Raw genomic sequence first — 24,246 nt, forward strand, 5'->3', positions numbered from 1 at the left:
TAAAATGTATTCTACAAAAATGAACTCTTGGTGTAAGATATTGTGCTGTGCAGCTTTTTGAAAGGTATTAGAGGAAGTGCAAATTTAATGGCGGGGAGCGGAATTTGCAGCAATCCAAGATAGGTGTGGAGGGAAGATGCCACTGGAACAACAGGGCCAAAACCCAGAATATATTGGCAGCTTCTTTTCAAACTTGAAGCAAGAAAGAAGGTAACTGTGGAGCCAAAGGGTAGCAGTTACAGTATTTTAGACTGAAAGGTAAAAAAAAAAGAAAAAGCGTTGGTGGTAAGAGTTGTCCAGAACCACAGGGCAATGGCAGAAAGGTAAGAGAAGACAAAGGCATAGATTTGTTGAGAGCCTCTAGGTGAGGAGAACATCAGTATAGTACTTAGTTTTTCTTTCCCAGTGTCCATACCGAGTTATCTCATCTTTCCACTTAAACTGTTCATGTAACAGCAACTGGCTGCTGCAATTCACTTTTTATCTTTGGAATCCAAAACACTTTATCCAGCAGGCCAGTATTATTATCCCCGCTGCGGACCAGAGGGCAAGCGACCTGTCCCGGGTCGCTGGCAAGACCAGGAGGCAGTGAGTGTGTCACTCTTGTGGCTGCTGCGTAGCCCTACCTTCATTCAAGGGATATTTGCTTAGAGGCGACTCACTGATTTTTCCATTAGATAAATAGATACGGAAAAGTTAAGGGCTAGGAGGCAGATTTAGAAAAGTATTCGAATGCCTATAGATCCAGCTGCTCATTCCATAATGCCTTCAGTTGGGCCAACCCTGGGTTTAGAGGCATAAATGGATGAAAAATAGTTCTGAAAGCCAGTTTCATAATTCCAGAGTTTTCTTTCAATCAGGATTTTAAAACTACATGGCAAATATTTCTAAGCGTATCCTATTTTTGTAAATGCTGGTGGCTGTGATCAGTCCCTTCTGACCAGAAGGAAATGGGTTTGTAGTCATATCGGCATTAAGACTTGGACACTGCAGTGCAGCACAAGACAGCTCGTTATTTTGAGGGAAAGACATTTCTCTTGCAGTCTTTTAGTGACTGTTGAGGCAAAAGAAAACAGTGCCTTGTTTTTCATAGCATGATGGTTGCTACTAGAGCCTAATGCTACTTCACCATTGTTATTGAATTTCTCAGTCATATGTCAGGAGAAATCAGGAATGTAAAAGTCAACAAGTAAGATCAAGTTCACTGAGTAAATAAAAAGTATGTGCTTATCAGCAGAGATCTTCCACGAGTATTACAGCTCAAAGCATGGGCAGGATGTCTCACCAAGTGGCAGCTGTAATTAAAAAAAAAAAAAAAAAAAAAAATTAAAAATTCACATCATTCTCTATTCATTTGTTGCTGATACATTTGTCGGTCTCTCCCAAGATACTTTTCATTGTCACTTCATCACTTCAAAAAGTATCAAGTTATATAATGAACATCATTGTAGACTTGGATGATAAGAGAGGCAAAGAAAACAACTTTATTTCTGAACTGGAGCCAATGGAAGTGTTAGGCAAAGCCTGCATGCGTATTAGCTGAGGTTTGAGGTGGCCTGATAGAAGGAAGTGGTTTTCTGAGGACTGTAGCTATCTTGGTTTCCACGAGGTGTCGTTGGAAAGAATTGCTCTATGGGGCTTTGAGATGTTCTCGAAACTTTTAACTTTACAAAGGTGAAAATGGCTTGAGCAGTCGTGTGTGCTCTGAAGCACCTTGCATCATTAGTGGCCTGGCAGAGCGTGTACCTAATTCAGTGTCCCATAGGTGGGATAACTAAACTGATGTTTGGTATGTGAGAATGGATTCATTTTCCTTAAAAGATTTGAACTTGGAACAATAATCTGTCTGTATCACAAACAGAAAAGATGTCCTTGAAACACTGGCAAAGAGGAGGGGCTTCGTAAAACTGCTTTTGGACGCATTTGAGGGAATGGAATTAGATTAAACCAGTCGAGTTGCAGGCTTATGACAAATGCCGAGTGTACAATTCGGTGCTTGAGGGGCTGGAAATCTTTTTATTTTGTTCAGGTACCTCTAACATAGTCTGAGTTAAATGGAGAAGATTAGAGAGATTTAAAGGTGATGCTTGGTGCTTACTTGATGTGCAAGATGAAGCTTCAGATTTTAGTCACATATCAGAATGAAAAAGGGAAGTATGAAATAATTTTTCATTGCTCATTAAAACAATCTCTCATAAAATGACAAAGCAGTCTTCCCATTTCTCCCCGACACCTCTGATAATACAATGAGATCACTACTTTTATCTTTTTTCTTGCTGTCCATTTGGATAATAGTTACAGTTATATAGTTACAGCAAGCTTGGAGAAAAATGCAGGGGTGGGAAAAAAAAAAAGCCTGTGGGGCTTGGCATGATTTAACGTAATAAAGCTCCAGGAAACAAGGCCAGCATTTTCAAGTTTGGTTACCTAAAATTTGCGTGGTTTTTTTTTTAAATGTATGAATTGTCATCTTAATTAGAAATTCTTTTGAGATGCAGACTCTCTCTGTTGTCTTTTGAACTTGGTACTCAGCTTTTCTGAAAACGAGGCTGTTTATCCTTTTTTTTTTTTTTTTAACACGGGGTAAGATAACTAATACTGTGATCAAAGTGGCCTAAGTTTGGCCAAGAGCTAACAAGGGGAAGACACAGTAACTGTCTGGAAGCAGTTGTAGAAGTAGGAGAGAAAAAATATTTTTTAGTGTATTGCAAGGATACGGAAAGAAATTAGGATACAAGTGGAGCCCGCGATTGAAGTGCCATTGTTTGAGATATTTATAATGAGGCTGGATGATGCATTTTAAGCAGTTACTTTATTTAAGTGCTGCCGGCATGTGCAGTGCTGCTGAGGACTACCAGAAAAGGGAGAGGGAAGGAGAGAACAGACGACTTTGAACCCCTTCCTGCTGTAGGCACCAAAGGGTCTCAGCTACCTGTGTGCTAGAGGTTTGGCACACAAATACCGGCAGGTTTCCCACAGCAGGGGAATTGCTGTCCCCCTTGCCCCAGAGGATGCACTTCCTTCTTCTTTACAGCTTCTTATTGCTCAGGAACAATACAGACCACGCGTGATCTCCTCCCAAAAAGCCCTTTCCTTACATTGTATGCCTTCAAAACTGTTCAGTGTGGTTTTAGTAATTCTTTATTACTACAGCTGCCTGGCAGAGAAGGACCTGGGGGTGTGTGTTGACAGCCGCCTGAATATGAGCCAGCAGTGTGCCCAGGCGGCCAAGAAAGCCAATGGCATCCTGGCTTGTATCAAAAATAGCGTGGCCAGCAGGACTAGGGCACTGATTGTGCCCCTGTACTCGGCACTGGTGAGGCCGCACCTCGAATACTGTGTTCAGTTTTGGGCCCCCCACTACAAGAGGGATATTGAGGTACTGGAGCATGTGCAGAGAAAGGCAACGAAGCTGGTGAAGGGTCTGGAGCAGAAGTCTTATGAGGAGCGGCTGAGGGAGCTGGGACTGTTCAGCCTGGAGAAAAGGAGGCTGAGGGGAGACCTTATTGCTCTCTACAACTGCCTGAAAGGAGGTTGTAGAGAGGTGGGGGTCGGTCTCTTCTCCCAAGTAACAAGTGATAGGACAAGAGGAAATGGCCTCAAGTTGCGCCAGGGGAGGTTTAGACTGGATATTAGGAAATTTTTCTTCACTGAGAGGGTTATCAAGCACTGGAACAGGCTGCCCAGGGAAGGGGTTGAGTCGCCATCCCTGGAGGTATTTAAAGGACGTTTGGGTGAGGTGCTTAGGGACATGGTGTAGTGGTGGTTTTGGCAGTGTTAGGTTTACAGTTGGACTCGATGATCTTAAAGGTCTTTTCCAACCTATACGATTCTGTGATTATGTGATTTATATTCCCTGTATTCATACTATTTTTTTCCACTTCTGAGTTCTGGGCTTCAGCTTTGTGTTGTGCTACAAGTGTACTTGCACGACGAAATATCACTGTTTGCCTAGAATCATCATTTTGAGTCTTGGAGGATGTTTTGTTTAAGTTAATGTGACATTTTCAATACACCTCACTTTTCTTTTTTGACTTTTTAGGATGTGAAATGTAAAGCTGACAAACCAGTGCTGGCGGATCAGCAGGAAGTGGAGGAGCAGCTCCCGGAAAATGTATGTGAGGTTATGTTAACCGATAAGGGGGGGTGCTGGGGGCTTGATCTAGTTGAAGATTGAGTAATTTATGGGGACAAGGGGTTAACTGGGGAGACATTAAAATCATTTTCTTGGGGGGAAACTTAAAAAATTACTTGCTTCTCTTTAATTATGCGGAAATTGTCACACAGGCTAATGTCAAGGATGTTCTTTGCTGTTTAAAAGAAAAAAAAACAACAACAACCAAAAACCAACAACCACAAAACAAACAAACAAAACAAAAACAAAAAACCAGAAAACCCCCATGTTATTTGGTATGAGAGGCACAATTGAGAAAGGTGAAGTACTGTCCCTACTTCCTACATGAGCATTTCTGGAAGCACAGTTATCCAGTCATCCTGATTTTCCATTTATTTATGAAGAGAATGTTTTCAGTTCATCTATGCTTATTGCTTGTTTCCCTTCTATTGACTCAGTGGATTTAATAAGGTATGATAATCAACAACTAATGATGATGTCCACATAACATGCCTTTCTGTGATTGATCTCTTTTGCTTCTGCTTTGCTTTTAGGTCCTCAACCAGATCAAACAATCCAAAACTTCAACAAAAGTACCAGTCAACTTACAGGAGATACCCCTGGTGCCAGCACCTACTTATCTTTCTCCAGAGGCAGAAGTCACCAGCCATAGTATGAACCAGTTATTTTTTCCACCAATATAGTGTTTATTTAGTACCCTAACCCAGGATGGATCTTTTATTTTTTTTTTTCCAGATAACTCTTGCTGAGATTTTTTCTTTGAACATCGAATGACCTATTTTAAGTTATTTTATGAAGTGTTTGTATTTTTCTCTTGTCTTATAATTTTGGAGAGCTTGAAGATGTCTTTACTTGTTTTTCTTGACTTTTATGTGCAAAGACGTTGTTCCTCCTTTTAATTAAAATAAAAACAGAAGGAAAGGCAATGTGGGACATCCTGTCCATTCCAGAGTGCTGGGACATGGCCTTATCTGTCGTGAATGGAATAATACACCTTGGCGTCGTGGTCTGAATTGTATAAGTTATAACTGAATTAAATGTCCTCCCAGACATTTACTCTGAACCTTTACTCCCAGAGCTCTAGAATTGTTCTGATTTAGAGACTTCAGAAGTGACTCAGAGTAGTAGTTCGATTTAGATTTGTAAAGGTGAAGAGCAAAATACAAGAGCTTAATTAGTTGCTCTCATACGATTCCTTTGATAGTCTTCATTTTCTCATTGAGTAGTGTGACTTATTTCTTTACCTTTTCATGTTCTTAGGCGTCTTTCCACCTCCATTGCCTGTGGATCCAGCAACGTGTCCTATAGTGCCGGGGCAGGAGATGACTATAGAGATATCTAAGGGTCGGTCAGGCCTAGGACTCAGCATCGTCGGGGGGAAAGACACTCCGCTGGTGAGTTTCTGTTAAACTAATATTTACTGTCTCTGTTAAAGAATAGGAGACAAAGACAAAGAAAACGTAGAAACTAATGATGCCATTAATCTGTAATTGCTCTAATGAATTGTTCAGTAGAGGGAGGAGAAACCAGCAACTACAATCTCCAATAACAAATTGATAATTTTGCCTTGTATCAGATCAGTTGTTTCCTGTTCCTGTTTAAATTGAAAGGTTTGTCTTTCAGTAGTGCTTTCTGCTATGGTTAGAGTTTACAAATATGTATTCTCTTTTAACCATTGTGAATTAAGAGTTTCAAGCAGGTAAGTTACCAGAATAGTTGGACTAGGAATGAATGTCACAGAGGTAGAGCTACTTCAGCAAGGGTAACAACTCCGTCTTGAGAGCATAAATGCTTAGTAGCTGTTTAAACAAACTGTGATTGATCTTGCCTGCCAGCAAATGCCCCTACTGAACAGAGGTAAACCAAAGGTAATCTTTAATTGTTTTCTCTGTCTTTTTGCTTAATCTTGCTCTTGGCTATGCTGTTTTTAAAAAAACTATCTTCAGCTAAATTAAAATGTATCAGTTTAAGTGCAAACTCAGCAAGTTAGTTATGCTAAACCCTTCTCCGCCTCTGCTGTTGCTGTTTCCACTCTGCTTTCCATTTAAGAGATGCTATGTTACACTATAACAGAATGTCAGCTTGGTTTTTTTAAAATGTCCAATTCAGTTCTTTCAGTAAACAACTCTGCTGCAAGGGTGTCTTTACTGGGTTCTCCTGAATCCCCTGCCGCAGAGACACTTAAAGCAATAGAGCTGTTCTGTTACATGCAGTTGTTCCTGAAAATATCATGGTGGTGCATCATTAAGCAATGAAGTGCTGTGAGTGTCAGCAGCTACAGACAGTTGCAATGTAGTAATCCTTTTCCAGACCAAGAAAAAAGAAGGAAAAAAACCTGAGGAAGTTGAAAGGACAAAGAAAGTGTTGTTTTGCAAAGTGTAGGCTGTATCTTTTACAGTATTAAAGCTGAAATTGGAAAAGGTTCAGCTTTTGGTCCCATTTATCCAAGTCTCTGATTATGTGGAGTTTGGATGAATTGCTCTGTTTCACATGGAGATAGATCTGAGTTATGTTGAAGGCTTAAATCAACCTATATGGTTTTCACTCTGTCCAGCCATGCGCTGTTTTGTACCCAGTCCCTTTTTTGTCAAGCTCCTCAGTGTTGAGTAAATTCAAATAAGAAGTTCAACGTTAGTCATCTCTCTGCTTTTTCATTTAACTGGAATTTGGAAATAATACATGGCAGTCTGTCAGACGCAATCTGGTACATGTCTTTCATGAGATTTTAATACAAATAAATGAAAATTATAAGTATCTGCTTTACAGAGCAGATGAGAAAAATGCAAAGGATTTTATTCTTTAAATTGAGTAAATGGTTTTGGTTAAGTATTATACTTTCATTAGTTTATTCATTAAAGTGTCCTCCTAGGAATTTATTTTAAAAATCTATGCATTTGATTGCAGTAACTGAAATTCATGAAGGGAGGGAGGTCTGTCTTCCCACATTTCTGACCCTCACATTACAGGACTTACCAAAATGAGTCCCTGTTTCTTTTCATATTTCTGAATCTGCTCATTTAAAGGCAGGCAATGTTGTTTCATAGGAAACAAGTTGCTTTTGTGAGACCACAGTCTAATCTGATCGTTTACCATATGCAGAGACTCTCTCTGGGATTCTCCATAACTTGCTTATCCAAAACGGTGTGTGCAAACCCTTCTAGCCAGGTAGCCAGGGTTGTGTCTTTATCTGGTGGGATCATCTTCAGTCTGTCTATTTTGTACTACTGATCTCCCCCAAATTATTTTGATGCCTTCCTCTTTTGCCATGGAGGCAAAAAAACCTTTTGTTAAAGAGTTGAAATGAAGTTCACATAACGAAATGAGGAGGGGTAAAAGAAAATACTACTCAGGACTGTAGGAAAGTTTGTGTCTTTCTGTGTTCTGCGGACTAGAGAGGAAATATAACAAAATTAGGTGCGTGGAGCTGAGTGATGTATGCTTGTCTCGCTTAAAAACATCATTTGTTTTTAACTTAGGGATATAGATGGACATCTTTTGTATTTTAAAAAATGCAAAATAAATTGACTTACAGCTTCACTGCTTATGTATGTGTTACACTTATGTGCCATAGAAGTTCATCACTTCTGAAGGCCTCGTGTGGCAGAAGTTGTGTATCCAAGACCCGCTGTTTTCCGCAGTGCAGAGGAATTAAAATGAAGCTATAATTGGCTTCAGCAGTTCGAGTTTGGTTTTTTAGCTATTTTTTGAAATGGGAATTGTCAGATCAAAGTCGGAAAGAATGGGAATAGCACCATTCGTAGACATCTCTGCAGGCATGAAGTAGGGATGCTGTCTTTTGTACTCTTGTAGTTCGGATGGCACACACAGACGATGGAGGTGAGATGCCCTGATGGACCATGGAAATGTGCTCCATCGGGGATGAGAAAGGCATGGCAGAATAGGGGTGAATCTGCAGGAGCAGTGCCTGCGTGTGCCACAAACAGCTGCAGAGACTTTTTCTTTTACCTTTTTGTCCTCTGGGCAAACAAGATGTTAACACCCGTTTCTTCCTGCCTTTTCTACTGGGGTATCTTTATTTCATAGCTGCATGTGTTTGTAAGTGCCTACAAAACAATGAACCCCAGTATCAACCCCAGTTCCTAGGGTCTCAGAAGTAATTTATTGGTACAGGGAACAGAGGGAAGCTGTGCCTTGATAGAATTTGTCAAATCTAAGAGGGCTATGGCAAGAGTATAAGGACCTCATCTATGTGGTATTAAAATGCACTTGGTCTGAAAATGTTTAACTGAGCGCTGGTAGTCAACACTGGTGCACAACAGCAGCTCACGTGTGGTGGGAAAAGCTCACTTCAGAATATTTTGAATCTTTCTTAAACACATGATGTACAGTCCCAGCTTTTAGAATAATAAATCTGGCAGCCCGCTAAAGGGACACGGTGCTTCAAAATGAAATATACAGTGCAACTTTTAAGTCATAACCGTAGGAATCTCATCAGAAATCACCAAGTAGAGACTTGAAAAATACAGCCTGTGAGCAGGGAGGTTAATTTGTTCAGAAGGTTGGAAAGTGATGTCTTAACCCCTGTGAAATGTTTTTTGTTGAGAAGATGACCATCCCATTAAACTTGCAAAACCTTTCAAACGCATCTATTATAAGCAGGGACTGTGGCTGTGTGCTTAGGGGAGCAAGAGAGCATCAGCTGGAAAGATGTGCTTATAGAAAAGGCAGGGGGAAGGAAGGATTGTCCTTGAGAGTTTTCTTCACATCATTGATCTTTAGACTGCTATAGCCCTTAAGCAGTCCTATTTCATTTTATTCTAAGGGTTGCTTTTTATTTTTATTTTTTTTTCTTCACTGTCTTTCATTTCACCTTCCCATGTACCCCTGAGAGAACACAACACATGGCCTCTGCTTTAAAGCAATTAAACTGCAGAGTGGAGCTGGCTGAAGTACAGGGCTTTCAATTTGTGAGAAGATTTTTTTTTTTTTTGGTTGTAGTCCAATCAAACTTTTAAAAGTAACCTCAGAGTGGGAATTAAAAAAAAAAAAAAAAAAAAAAGTAGTGTTTTCAGAAACATCCCAAAATGAGGTTTGAGGCTCTAACTCTGCTCCCCAGGACACCATCCTGCCCTCTCGTCCCCCCGGCTGCTGAATTGTGTATAAATGCTTGTCAGCTCCACCACTGCTAATAGCAGCCATAAACCTGACAGGGGTGTCATTGTCACTCGGCAGCTGCCAGTGCTCCCAGGGCGCCTGAACCGCTCCAGCCGCGGGACGCCCGGGATTCATGAATGCGGCAGACCTGTTTGGGCAACGCCTGCGGTGCAGCTCGGAGAGCTGCAGACCCCAGCGCGCTGGGCAGGATGCTCGTGTGCTTGGGCTGCCAGCTCCCAGCCTGGACAAGCTGTGACCCTTAGTTAGACGTGGAGTTCAGCTTTCAGACTTGGGCGTTCATGGCAGCAAGCCAGCGTTGGCATGGCCAGCTGGCCCAAGGCTGCACAGGCTGGGACCGTGCGGGTCCGAGACGAATAACCGGCCCTGCAGAATACAGGACCGGCAGCACCAGATAGTCCAGTTGTTCACTACATTTAGGAAATGTTCCTCAGTTATTCTGCTTTTGATTCATTGCATTCTGCATAAGTTGTTTCAAGGCAAATAATTGCATTTCAAGGCAAATAATTTAGTTTCAAGTAATGGGCTTTTTCCTCTGAAACTGTTTTGCCAGAAAGTTTCTATGAGGTTTTCTTCTTAAATCGTCTGAGAACAGGGCATCAAGGAATTGTTTAAAAAAAGGTGTCCTGGTACTCCTCCAGATGGCAGATGGGGTGAAATCATCCGAACCCCATTATCACCCCAGAGTGGGTGAAGGCTGCAACGTCTTGTCCAGTTAGCAACTTGCAATGAGCCATTTTCTATAAAACAGGGTTGTCAATTTACAGAGGTTTTATTCTTGGCAGTACATGGAAAAAGCATGGCTCTAAGATACAAACATTTTCTTAGTAGGTGGGAGCACTGTTTTGCTTCCAGCTGAATAATTTAGTAATGGTTGAGTTGATTACTCGGACTTATTGACTCTGTATTTGCTGCCTGGGTGATTAAGACGCTCAGACGTGCCGGAGGGGATTCAGCGGTTTCAAGGCCAGTGGAGGCTGGTACAGGGACATTCCCCCCCGGCAGAGTTAGAAAACCCTGGGAGGGGAGGAGAGCGCAGAGGCTCAGCTGGGGCTTGAAATCCCGGTTAAGTACTGAAGAGGCACCTATAACACAAAAGAGAAAAAGATTGCAGGAGCAGTAACCTAGGGGCTCTTTGGAGGTGGAGTAGCTAGGAGGCAGTCATTATCTGAACCTTACGTAGAAAGGAAGAAAAGAAGCATACTTTATCCTGTGTCTTTTTTATTGAAAATGACAACAAACCTCTTGTGCAGAATTTTTATACTGGGTTGTCTACTTCGAATTTGGTAAAAAATTTTTCTTTTACTTTTCCTTTCAGCTGGCTTTAATAAAAAGCATTTCTAAGGCAATTAACAAACTTTAAGGTACTCCATCTGTAAAATAAAGTGATCCACAAAGCCAGGGAACTGGAACACTTTAGCAGTGTTCCAAAAAGTAACAGAATATGCCTGCACTCAGCTAACACTAGTTGGTGTGAGAGCTGGTTAACGCCTGAGTCGGAGAGGAAAAAGCTTTTCTAATCACCTCGGTTAGCCCAGAAGGCTTTCTGGCTTGCGGCGGAGCAGGGGGAGCTTCGTGATGGTGGGGATGCAGTTTGACAGAAGAATATTTAGATTCATTCTGTCAGTCCAGGTGAGTCATACCTTGCATAAACCCCATCTGTTAAGGAAGGGCAAGGGAATAATCAAGAAAACTCTGACTTTAAATTGCAGCTGTTCAAGACCCAATGTTTGCCCCTGGAGCTGTGAGGGCTAATTACCCTGCTAGGATCTCCACGCTGCCAAGAGCGGGCTGTTACTAATACCGAAGCCAAGTCTGATATCTCTGTTTTGTGCCATGCTGCAGTCAGCAGTGGGGACCTACCTAAACATGACTGATGTGACTTGTGTGTTATGAAACAAACAGGTTCTCCCTTGGTTGAGTTTTCTTCCCTCCCTCTCACCTCAGTTATATTTAGATTCAGGCAGAAATAACTTCATCAGCGATAGCCAGCCGAGGTCTGAGCGACTTTGTAGACAGCCATCAAGTGCAGCTAAGACTGAAACTGTTTTAGTGGAATATGCTTACCTTGTAACTACAAATGAAAAGCAAGATATTGGCCTCAGGAGGGTTTCAGCAATATATTGGCTATAGATACTGTTGCTGTTAAGCCTATCGCACAATGAATGGAACAATAGAACGAAAAATGGTAATAGAAGTCCTAAGTTTTTAATCATGGCTTGGGTATTGTAGAGGAAAAGTCTGCGGTTGGGAGAGAAAAAAATGCAATCACTTCTTAGCCATCACCCACATTTATAAAACAGAAGGCAATTTAATGACAGAGTGGTAAATGCAGTTAGCTTGAAATTGTGAGGAATTGCTTTGACTCTTGGTTGGATAATGTTAAAGTGAAGTTGGTGGATTCATCATAATTCCAGAAGGACGTTGGCTTACAACAGCATGAAAAAACCAAACTGCTTTGTACATGACTTATCGCAAATGAGAATTAGAGTAGTAAGTTTTGCAAATCTTGTATTTGATGGATCTTTGGCAACAGTTTAGCTGACTCTACGGCTAGCTTGCGTAGCAGTGCCTTGCTTGAAGAAGTTGGTGTCTTCCAGGAGCGTAAATCAACCATAAAATTTAAGCTGACAATATACAAAAGCAGTAGGACATGTCAGAATGGACTTCAGGAGTATCATGCTTGCTGCTGGTTGAAGTTGCTGGTTGAAACCACTGGCTTTTGGCTTCCTGTGTCATATGCATTCGGGATCTCATGCATTCTTTATAACCTGTGTTATGCACTGTACACTATAAATTTTCATATTTTTTTATTTAATAAAATAATGAGAGTGAGAGAGTTAACATTTTAATATGTAGTTCTGTGTTTTATTATTCCCTCTAAAATGAGCATGTATACTTTTTGAAAAACTTTGGTTTGCTTTGGCATGTGATTCATAGAAACATAGCTCTTTCTATCATTCTGACTTAAGTCATATATTTTTACACTAAACATCTTATTACCTTAGTTTTATTATTTCAGAATCAAAGGAGAGCTTGCAAATGTCTATGACTGCAGACCGAAGGAATGTTAATGAATAGTGCCATTGAATTTTCAGGTTTTAGCTTTTCTGATCTTAGAGAATATAACTGTAAGCAAAAATATTATGCAAGCTGAATAAAATTTAAATAAATAAGGACCAGATGTAACTATAGGGGCCTATAAAATGTAATACAAATATTATCCACTTCCTTAAAATAAATCTGTATTTTAGTATGAAAAATTATATTCATATTGATGTTGTGGATTAATCTTTTTTATGAAAGTTGGCAAGTGAACACCATCTCTTGCAAGGGCTTGTTCTTAAATGGGAAACAGACCTTTTGTTTTGACCTTGAGTAGAGAAGTTTTTCAGTATCCATGCAATGTAAAGCATTTTTACATTAACACGGTAATACATTTTTACATTATATAGCCTGTTTTATTACAGTAGTGTTTGGCTTAGGATTTTGGGTGCCTGTTAATGGTTTGTGAATGCTAGCAATTGCAAAATATTTGAGTGTTAGGAGGAGGTACATGCAGCACAATGCATTAGATAAACCCCTTTAAGAAGTCAAGTGATTTGCTTGGAGCTGACCTTCAGCTTTTGTTGCTGAACCTTTATCTTTTAGATTCCATTTAGATCTGCAAATGGAAGATCATAGATCATAACATAACTGTTGTAATTTCCTCTGCCTACAAGTAACCAGCAGCTGGATTTATTTTAACTACTGAGAGATTCTTATATGGGGCTAATTCTTCAGTGAAACACACTGTGCAACTAGTTGATATCTACTTTATCTGTGAACCAGCCTGTAAAAATGAAATGACAATTTTACTGCTCTGGACAAAGTATTATAAAAGTTGAAAAGGAAATAACTAATGATATTGTACTTGCCCTGGGAAAGAGACAAATCTGTAACCCTGCAGTCAGCAAAAACCCTTGTAGCTTTATTATCTTTAATAAATGCTAATTTAGTCTAACATTTGTAGCTATGTAGGAAATTTGTTGGAAATGTGTAATATTAGCTTAGGAAAACACAACTTGTCAACTAAATCAGAAAACATCTTTTCCTGAATGTTGTTTTACATGTAGCTTACTTTTTTGCTTCCTCAGGTAAGTACTCATTACTCAAATGCAGAAAGCCTCATTTCTTACACCAAACACATAATTATGGTTAGTGGTAAGATTCGTTCACCTAACTACAGACCAAACTGAGATACAGGCACGTAAAATTCATGTAATTCCAACAGTTTGCCCTGCCTGCTTTCTAGCACTGCCCAGCCACGTAGGTTCCCAAAAATCTGGTGTCTCTGTTTTGACCTGGACTTTCAGCATCATTGGCTGTGTGTGCTCAGAAGTGTCTGTCTGGGAGACAGGCACCTTTTCCCCATGTAATGCTCCCCTGGTCCGGGACAAATGGCTGGTGATGCTCTGGTGGTAGAGCTAGCCTTGTAGCCAGAGGACAGAGCTATGGATCTGGTCGTCACTCTCAGGACTGTTTGGGGGATTTTTTTGTCTAATGATTACCACCTTAAAATGCACATCTTGGAAAACATGGTCTGGGATTTTCAAACAACTCATTTCTAACTGAGTATCTTACCCGGTGTCATTCTGTGCTGATGATTATTGCAGTCCTCAGTGTGTAGTGGTTCACCTTACTTCTGTGAAGCGCCTTTGATCCTATCAAAATAATGGCTGGGTCTGGTAGACTGAAATAGTACAGCAAAGATAAAGTTAATGTTAGCTCGGTTAAGGAAATAGCTTGTTGTGAATGATCTGCAGTAAATAAGGGCTATTCACTACTATGAAAGAAGCGTCTTTACCAAAATTCAGACCTTTTTCCTTGTCAAATCCAGCCAACACAGGGTATATGGGGATTTCTCTGCTCCAGTTCTTTTGAAATCTCCGCTCTTGCATGCTGTTCCACCTTTTATCACATGGAACAACTTAATCCAAATATCCATGGTACGTAATGTTTGAGCCTCCTTCATGTCTTGTGTCCTTTTAATCCTTCACTGTCTACTCCCAACATTTGCAAATAACTTTGTAGTCTGGGGGCTGATTTTCAGTGGCAACGGACACCTGCGTTGAAAGCTGCTGCTTGTCCTTCTGAAGAACAGTTGCAGAGAAGGAAAGAAGCACTAGAGAGGCTGGCTCGGATGCTATAAACTTGCAGAAAATGTGTGAGCAGTCCAAGCCTAAAGCCAGACAGCTTGTGAGACTTTCTCACCACTCTTTATGGTCCAGCAGGCTTTTAAGGTTCGCTTGGTCAGTGATTTTCCTGAATAGGAAGCTGACTTTACCACCTTTCTCCCAGAGGCTCAATCAAGACAGTGCTATGTGGTCATTGCCTGGGGTCTTTGCCATACCAGTTCTCTGACATTTAAGATACAAAGATTAAGCTGTCACTCTTCCTGAATTTAATTCTTAACGTGAGCATTTCTATTTGTGCTCTCTGCTGATGGGCGAGTTGATACCTTCCTCTATCGGGTCTCTGAAGTTGTTATAAATCAAGCAGAAAAAATATGCATAGCTTGGGGGGGGGGATTGAGATCCGATTCCCCAAGAGTTCAGGGCTATTCCCCTCCTTTAGATAGAAAGAAATGCAATGTAGATCACACTGTGCACATTTTACAAGTTGTATTTTCCATAAGTGGGTTTCAGATTGGGTGCTAATTTCTGTAAGGTTGTCTTGCACTCGCTGTTCAGTAGTCGTTCACTCTGCGCCGGCATTGTTCTTCAAGGTGTTGACCAAGAGACTCCATGAACTCTTCTGCTTGTCTGCCTTTTCTTCCATAGCCAAAACCTCTTTTGTCAGTCAGTGTGAGAATTGTCACTCGTGTGCCTTCCCTTTGCTCAAGAAGACTGTGCAATCCCAGCGGTATTCTGCTGGTAAAGTGAGAGTGAGTGGGGTGTAGCTGCCCCACAGCTCAAATCTGAACCTTACAAAATACCATCTAATATACTGTGTGGCAGGTTTGGTAAACATTACCACTTGTTAACAGATTTGGTGCATATCATATACCAGCCACGTATGGTTTTGCCATGTTTGGCAACTATTCTGGCTTGCGGGTGATTTTTTTTAGCCATGCAGCATAGATAATATCAGTGCCTTCAGCTTCATTTCATTGAACTGCAGGCCCTTCAATAGCCTTCAATATAAGCATTTTTCAGCCAGCAATGTTCGACAACCTCAGCAGTAGCAGACAACTTTCCTTCTAATTTGTCTTTCAGTGTTTTCATGGTTAGATAGTCAAGGTTTACATCTGCGAGCATGGACTTTGGTTAGCATGTTAAAATGCTGTTTATATGCCCTGGCTTGTATTCGGCATCCTTCTGTCCCATACAAGAAATGTTCAACTTTGCATTAATTCCCAATTTGTATAACGGTCCCAGACTAACGAAGCATTCTTTGTCAAAATATACAAAGACTAAAGCTCCAGTTTTTTTAATGTATTTGTAAACCTTATGAGGTGCATGCTTTCAGCAGCTGGATATCTTTCTTTAAACAACCGTGTTCTTGATATGAGAGTGTTTTCATTTCCCCCTTCTGCACGAACTGTTTTTGCGACTCTGCCAAGCGTATCATGGAGTGCCATAATCTATATGAAACTGGTAGTGAAAGGAGATGGGGAGGGATGGGAGTGAAAATCTGTCCAGAGCCACCATGAATTCACAATCTCTAGTTGAACGTTGACTCCACTTTCCCTTCCTCCCTCTTGGTTGATTGATTTTGAACTATGTAGGCCTTGACTTCTAGAGATATCAAGCACGCAACTGAATTTGAAGCTAGTGAGCAGGAGCTGCAGACGTCCAGTAACCAAAACCTATCCTTTAAATAAATGCTGTGTATTGTTTTAGTTATGATAGATCCTAGTTTTTTTCTGAGGCACCGAGAAGGGTGTTACAGCTTAAATCTGTAGCATGTTAATAGAGTCATTACAGATTAGGGCTTAGTTAGATGGCTGGAGTATGACATTACATCTTATTACTGTGTAAACTTCTTTAAAATATTGATATAATTTAAAATATTCAATAACATTAATAGTTTGGTTTTAGTGACTTGTCATGGAGGATCAAAACTAACAGAGTCTTATCCAGATCCCACTAGATCCCATGGAAAAAGATTACTTCTGGGTTAAATGTACTTCTGGGTTAAATATACTTTGAGCTGATCCCAGAAGTATCAGAGGAAAGATGTCTGTTTATCATAGTTTATAAGCTAAGGAAGGTAAGACTCTCATATTTATGCTTATGGACTATTTAAAAATCTTTACACATTGGACACGTTGGACACATATGGACACGTTGCTTCATTCTATTTTTAATTGATTTGATAAGCCTGATTCAACTACACTTTTTTGAAGTTCAAAAAAACCTAGTTAAGAAAAACAGTGCTTTGGCAGGTCAGCGAGATGTTTCCTTCTTTGGGGTAGGCACAGACCAAACAGGAATGTACCTTTTCGTGCCATGTGTATTTTTAGTTCTAGGTCTGGCTTCTAACACATGCAGGAACCGCAATGTAATACTGAATTGTTGCCTTTTCAAATAGATGATGAAGATTGGTCAAACCGATAACATTCGGTGGTTCCTGAATCTGAGCTTTAGGTATGTGCGGTTTTACATTTAATAACGTGGTACTGGGAAGAGCTGGTAACTCCAGTTTGTTGACCATTTTTAAAGCAACCGCAGATAGAAAACAAACTTAAAGAAATGTGATTGAAAGCTCCTTGCTCAGAGGTTAGGAAATATCAGATTAAATACAGTCTGCAAGTGTTTGATTTGACCATCTTGTGTACGTGCCCGGTCTGCTGTTACATGGTCACATTGCCATTTTTCTACTGAACCTCATGTTCATCCACTGCCCTAGCGTGTCCTAGTTGAACGATGCTGTCTTAACAAGCTGGTCAATATTTTGTGTTATCTTCTTGGCCACTTCTAAATGCCTTCCTTTGTAAAGTGTTTAAAAAACTAGAAGTGAAGTGTGCTATGGAAGTTCTAAACCACAGACTCAGCTTTTTCTCAAAGTTACCCACGATCAGCCTCAGGTGAAAAAATATACATCACTGTCACCCTCCTGGCTTTCACCCAGGCAAAAGTCTCTTGTGTTGACTTAGAGTTACATGATCATTTTTAAAACAAAGGTAACCCAAAAAAACCCCCCAAAACCAACCAAACAAAAAACCACAACAACCAAACCCCACAACTGAGAGAAGATCTAAGACACGTAGCAGAGGATTTTGGCAGTGCTGCCAAGAGGAACGTGCACGTGTTACTCTTCCACTGGTAATAGCTGTTTCAGTTATTTCAAGAAAACCCTGCAGTTGCCAGTGGTATGTGTGTATATATATAATATTTTTTTTTTAATCAAACCGTTCTTTTGATTTTCTTAATTACCTTGATACACAGCTCATAGTATTTTGCCTTCATTTAGGTAGATTGAAATCTTTTTTTCCCCCATCTGGGACGCTTGTATCAGCTGTAATCCATTTGTGATTAAAATCCTTCAGGCTTTTTTCAGTGACTGGTGTATATGTATCAAAGAGGAAGCCTGTGACAGTGGTGCCGTGCTCCAGCAGCAGCGGAGCGGCTGTAGATACAAGTCCACATCATTAAATAAGGTGTAGTGGGAATGAAAGAGAATAATGCTCTCAGTGTTGTCTTGATCAGAGCGTTCGCTTAAGGGCATTTGAGTTTTCTTTCTGTTCAACATGCACCATGTGTGCTGGGAAAGGATCGCAAGGCAACATGGGGGGGGGAGGTTAACTTGGTGATGAGAGATGTAGTATCTAACAGTGTTTTCGAAACACGAAGGTACTTTGTTCTACTCCAGCAGCTATTTCCTGCTCCTGCTCCAGGAAGGCAGTGCACAGCGGGGCTCGCACGCTGCTAACCTCGCCGCCTTTTGTTGCAAGCGCTGCGGAAAGTCTCCTCTTTGACTTGCACGTCAAACTGGTGAAGGAACTTCACAACCGTAGCGTTTTTGGAGGGTATATTTGTCTGAGAATGGGTTATCTGATACCTACATATCTGACAATCACCACGTATTTATCCAGAGCCATTTTAGAGTTCGTAGTTGAAGCCGGTTCTGCTCCGAGGCTGGGTGTTTGCTGGTGACATTGGAGAGAGGAGCACATTTTGCACAGTGAAGCATCCCATCCTGCTAGCTGTCAGGACCGCAGCTGAAGCGCTGCAGTAGGATGTTCACCTATTTGTTTCAGGGGGAAAAAAAAAAAAAAAAAAGAAACAGCCCAGAACAATGCAAAGGGAAAGCACCAGCGAGAGAACAGTATGTTCTTTGTAATGCTTTTTCTTTGGGGACATCTACTGCTGGCAATAAGATTAAATCACTGAAACCTTCCCTGAAGCTACATCTGCCACTGCCTACATTTTCCAACCTCAGTAATAAACTAACATTTGCCATTGTTCGTTTCTTCTGGATTTCATTTCTTACAGATTTAACCAGCGCTATTTACCACAAGGCATTCAGTTCTTGCTTAAAGCTGAGATCTATGCCAAGTCCCTAAAAATATTCATAGCTCCAAAGAATCTGGTTTTAAATAATATCATAAAAAGTAGACGATATTAATACAGCGGTTCACACTGAGTTCACATACTGCTGATGCCAATGTATAAAAGTGATGGAAGCCTAAGCAGCTCTAGACAAGACTACCCTGAAGTGGTGAACAAAATCCTTTTTACCTTTTTACTAGCTATCTGTATTTTGATTATGGCAGTAATTTTCATATCCCAAAATATTAAAAAACTGTATAAATCTGTGTTGCAGTCTTGCTTATCCTGACACGGAGTGCTGTGCCTTGTTACTGCGGAGCAGTGGGCTGCGTGGGGTGGGTCGTGGCTGCCAGTTTGCGGGGTGTTTGGGAGGGAGGATTCATGTCTCCCCCTTGTTCCCGCAGGACGCCATAGTGATCCATGAAGTTTATGAAGAAGGGGCAGCAGCCCGAGATGGCAGGCTTTGGGCCGGCGATCAAATTCTGGAGGTAAATGAGTCTCTCCATGTATGTACTTTGCTTGTATCTTTGTCGTGTATACTTGTATTCAATGGAGCGTAGGTTTTTTGTAGGGGAAAGAGAGATCATTGAGTAGGATCTGTACTTGAAGCTTCTTTTCTGTCACTAAGAACATCCTGACAAATTAGTATTTCCTTATATATTCATATAAACTGAAGGTACAAATTGAGAATATATTAAATTTAATTGAGCAAGGCAGTTCTCGAATTACATAGTTCAGCTGTCATGTCCAATAGCTCAGTATTATTCATCTGTTTAATCTTTCATTCGGAGGCCTGCGCTACCGCTGCTGCTTCAGTATCTCTGCGCTGCCTGCAAACGAAGCGCTGAGCTGGGCGAACGCGGGGCGAGACGGCGAGGGTGGCCGCAGCATCGCTGCGAGCGTCCCTGCTGAAACACTCGCAGTGCCCGCCTCTGGCGTTGCTGGGGGAGCTACCGGCTCCTTCGGGCCACGGTTCATAGAACCGGTGAACACACAGAATTATTTCTGTGAATAAACGCAGTGTTTTTCCCACAGACAAGCATGGAAATCGAGGAGGGAAAGGGTTAAGAAGGTCTGCAAATGAAACTTGCATCAGGCAGGGGTTCAGCGCAGCTGCTTGCAGCCTCTCGCTGTCAGATCAGGACAAATTCCCAGCATGGCCATTAAGGCTTTGGTGTGTAGGGTTAGAAAAATAGCGAGGGGTACTTGGGGAGTTGTCTTTACAGCTCTTGCACTGAAAATATTTTTTTTAGTGTTAAGGCTGAATGTTGTTTTCGTTTTATAAATAACTGTGTATTAACAGAGCACAATAATTAGGGAATAAAAATGGGGAAGGTTAATTAATTCTTCTCTGGCCAAACAGGAAAGTGCTAATGTTTGTGTGCCATAATATTGTTGTTATTTCAGCTTTTAAAAGCCGTACTCATGAATGAAAAAGATGACTGAATTAGTTTTAGATTGGTTTGATAAAGCACACATAGATGCCTGTGTCGAGAAAAGAATACTGATGCAGTATATAAATAAAAGTGTGCAGAAGTAGTACAAAAGAATATAATTACTACAGGTTAGGCTTAATTATCTTAATGTAACATTAAGTATGATTATAACTTTGCATATCTAGAAGTACTGAGAAATATTTTCAGTGCCTTAAAACTTACTGTGTTATGTGAGTGGATTAACATTGTACTGTTATTCAGTTACAGTTCATGCTACTTCCTAAAGAGACTTCAAAAATATTTAAGCATTGATATTTTTTGGTATTGACAAATAAAAGATTATTTTGTCAACAGAATATTGGCAAACTCCTTAAAGGGCATCTGTGGATCAGGCTTGGCAAAATTGTAAGATTAAGTTTCACGTTGCAATAGTTTTGGGTTTTTTTAATACTTCAGCATTCAATCAGAACTTCTTGTTCTGTCTGATATTACTAAAATGCTAAAACATATTCAGGTTATCGTAAGAGAAATGTAATTGAGTACTCCAGGAGCGGTCTTGTGTGCCATCTATTGGAACAAAGCAAAATAACCATTTAATATGTCCTGCCTGGGCTTCGCCACTGCCATTTGCTAATGTTTCTGATTCCTTCTGCCTTCGGCTTGGCGGTGTTGCGAAGCCGGGGGAGAAGGAATCTGAGCAGTAAGAGATATAGGAAGCTCAAAGGAGCACGTCCCACTTTGTCTAGTTGTAAGAAAGAAGCATTGTTTGAGGTTCCAGCATTTAAGAAGAAGGGAAGAACACCCACAAAACTTTAAAACCAAACTGGTTTGATTATTGTGATTTACTCCAGGCAGTGGCACAAAGCACCGAACTCGCACTCAGTAGGAGCTCCAGGAGCTCGGCCCTCTGGAAATGGGAGCGCTAAATCAGAGTGCCAGGAGGTGTCAATTTGACAAATTTGTCCTGTCATGCAAGGGTAGGGTGTGATGAAAAGATCATTTATACATGTCATTTGGAAAGAAAACACTGATTATTTCAGGTGAACGGTATCGATCTGCGGAATGCCAGCCATGAAGAAGCTATCACTGCGCTGAGACAGACACCCCAGAAGGTGCAGTTGGTTGTTTACAGAGATGAAGCACATTACAAAGATGAAGAAAACTTAGAGATTTTCTATGTAGATATACAAAAGAAAACGGGCCGAGGACTAGGGCTCAGCATAGCTGGAAAACGGTAAGAGCGTCTCTTTGGCCGGCCTGCACTTCAAATGAGAAATATTTTGCTTTTTGCAGTATGAACAGCTGTAGCCATTAAGCGGAATATGAAATAAAGGAAAAAGTCTGTAAGCAACAAAATTTTGGATCTCAATAATTTCAAGGATGCCGTGGGGCTGTGGTCCTGGCTTCTCCATCAGAACGACGACGCGCCTGTGCAGCAGAGGCTGCTGCTGCCCGGGAGGGCTCCCAGCACCCGGGTGTCCCGCTCGGAGTGCCTGCGGCCAGGTGGGCGCATGCAGAACCAGGAGCTCGCTGTTCTGCTGGCTTCACACAGAACTGTGCCTCAGTTCTTGGAAGCCCTAGCCGTGGCTTTTCTGATTTTAAAATGGGGAGAGAAACCTTCTTATTTCCAAATACCAGGATATGCCTTTGCCAATGGATTTGTGAGTTAGATCTAGCTCGTACACAGGTTCGAAGGGGCCAATGTCAGTGGAAGCGAAGAGGCTGAGTTAGACCCAAATCCTGAGCAGTATCAAAGCGACTGTACAACACTGTAGACAGCAGTTCTGCGAGTATAGAGCAGAATCTGAGATACGGTGGTAGGTAACAGCTGCTTAATAAAATGTGACTTTTTACTGATGTATTTCTAAACCATTGCTATTAGATCATTCGAACCAGAGCACTGATAGATTTAATCTTTCATTGCTAGAAGAGATTTACGGCATGACACTGGCGAGCACTCATTTAGTGTTGGTGCATAAGAGTCATATGGTTGCTCTTCTGTATTGCCAAAAAAAATTTATTTTCTCAATTACAAATCATCATGTCATTATCCTGACTGCGTATGGTCAGTAAAGTTTCTGCAGCAGTTTTTTACAAGAGTGGTGATGTTTAACCCAGGTGTTGTGAGCAGATTGCGGGTTGGGTAATTAATTTAGCTTATGTAAATTACCCCACAGATGGTAATCGCAGTCTCCAGCCCTCCCGCGTTTGCTTCTGTGCAAAACTTTCTGTGCTATTGCTAAGTGCTTCGCTTGTGGGGATTTCCACATTAGAGGTAGCTCGATTTCTGAAGTTGATTAAATGATACCCGGGTATAATGCAGGTTGTGAAGTGGTGCGTTCTTCAGGGTGAAGGATACCAAACGCCAAATCTTGGCATTGCAGCCGGCACCAGCTCACTCCATAGCAAGCCCTGGGAGCTGGGGCCAGCACAGAGGGGTCCTGCGGCCTCTGGGAGGGGACTCCTCTGCGAGGAGGCTGGAGCTGATAAATAAATAATTCCCCTCGTCTGCGTGGCCTGCTGCTCTCGCAAGCCTCGCTGCCTGCTGCAGGCGGACAGCCACAAAGCTGGATTTTCTGCTGCATAACTCATGTGCAAACTATAAAAGTCTTTTCTGCAGACTTCTCCCTGCTCTTCTGTTGGGGGCCTCCAGGCTTCTAGAAAAGAAGCTGAGCTGAACCTTTAGAGAGAATATAGGAAAAAGAAAAAATCTGAGGCTGCGTAATTCATGTCAGGCACACCAGGAGATAGTTTAACTCCATCTTAGACTGATCCTTGGCTTTTTATTCATACAAGTGGTAGTTTTCATGAATCTTTATGCATCATACAGTCAGAACCAATGGTTCAAGGGGAACGACAGCATTAAATATAGCAAAACATGCCTTGGTTTTAAAACTCATAGATTTTTTACACTCAAACGGTTGAATGGGGTGTAAAACTAGTTCTTCCTCTGCTCACAGGTTTCTTTTAATGTCTCTTAAATGCAAGTAATCTAAATTGGTCTCCCAAAGAATATTGGATTGTGTAATTAGCCATATGCTTCTTGCATTGTTAGAAATGGAAGTGGAGTGTTTATCTCTGACATTGTTAAAGGAGGAGCTGCAGACCTAGATGGAAGATTAATTCAAGGAGATCAGATTTTGTCTGTAAATGGAGAGGATATGAGAAATGCCTCACAAGAGACTGTTGCCACTATACTTAAGGTGAGTACGTAATGCATTTTAAGATATTGAATTGCAGTTACTGACACTATGCAAGGTAATTATCCTGAAGGGCTGTTTACACATATGCAGGACAGCTCGAACTGATTGCCAAGACAGGAATTTCATCTGAAATAACTTTGGGAGATTCATTTAAAATCAATTCTCCATGTATATGTAGAAGTGGGATGATATGAAGTGGGAAAACAAAGACACATGTAGTATTTAGACATTTATTTGAAAATGCAACGGTGTATTTCATACGTTAGGAAAATATTTCGAAACCTGAGAGTCATACAAGAACTGAAATCAAATGTCCTTGGCTTTGCTGTCCTAACCTGCAGCTATAAAACGGCAGCTTAAATCTGTTTCTGCACAGCTTTCCATCTTCCAGGAGTGATTTTATACTCTGAAGTTGTACAGTCTGGGAGAAGTTGCCTTTTTCCATTAAAAAGCACGTAGCTGCTTGAGTCGGAGGAGAGGGCAGGGGATGGCCTGGCTGTGAGTGCCTGATGGTAGCTCCTCTGTACAGCTCCCAGCCCCGACAGCCTCTACCAAGGACGAAAGGATGGGTGGGAGTGATGCTGCAGACCCATTTCTATTCAAAACTGCACCTAGAGACAAGGGCTTTTTCCCTGCCATCACCACTAGTGTTTCTGCATATGATTTCTTTTGTTCCTTAAGGGAAAGGCTAATTATTTCCTTGCTTTTTCCATTTGGGTGGAATTCGGGTGGCCAGAAGTTTACCTATTTAAGAACTGGAAATTGGTGATATGAGGGTATATTATTAAGTTCAATCTATATGT

General features: G+C 41.1%; 1 protein-coding gene across 9 annotated transcripts in view; it reads left to right on the forward strand.

Moving 5' to 3' along the window:
- PATJ (PATJ crumbs cell polarity complex component) overlaps positions 1-24,246 on the forward strand; it is a 166,614-nt gene that overhangs the window by 125,563 nt on the left and 16,805 nt on the right. For 8 of the 9 annotated variants that reach the window (XM_075508878.1, XM_075508879.1, XM_075508880.1 and 5 more), the window contains 6 exons: positions 4,043-4,114; positions 4,669-4,786; positions 5,396-5,529; positions 19,209-19,292; positions 21,281-21,474; positions 23,296-23,443. In XM_075508878.1, the coding sequence (XP_075364993.1) occupies positions 4,043-4,114; positions 4,669-4,786; positions 5,396-5,529; positions 19,209-19,292; positions 21,281-21,474; positions 23,296-23,443 (750 nt within the window). The remainder of the gene's footprint in view (positions 1-4,042; positions 4,115-4,668; positions 4,787-5,395; positions 5,530-19,208; positions 19,293-21,280; positions 21,475-23,295; positions 23,444-24,246) is intronic. The other variant, XR_012776642.1, reaches the window with a different exon arrangement.

This window comes from Mycteria americana, chromosome 7 (genome assembly GCF_035582795.1).
Source record: "Mycteria americana isolate JAX WOST 10 ecotype Jacksonville Zoo and Gardens chromosome 7, USCA_MyAme_1.0, whole genome shotgun sequence".
In the NCBI taxonomy this organism is placed as follows: Eukaryota; Metazoa; Chordata; class Aves; order Ciconiiformes; family Ciconiidae; genus Mycteria; species Mycteria americana.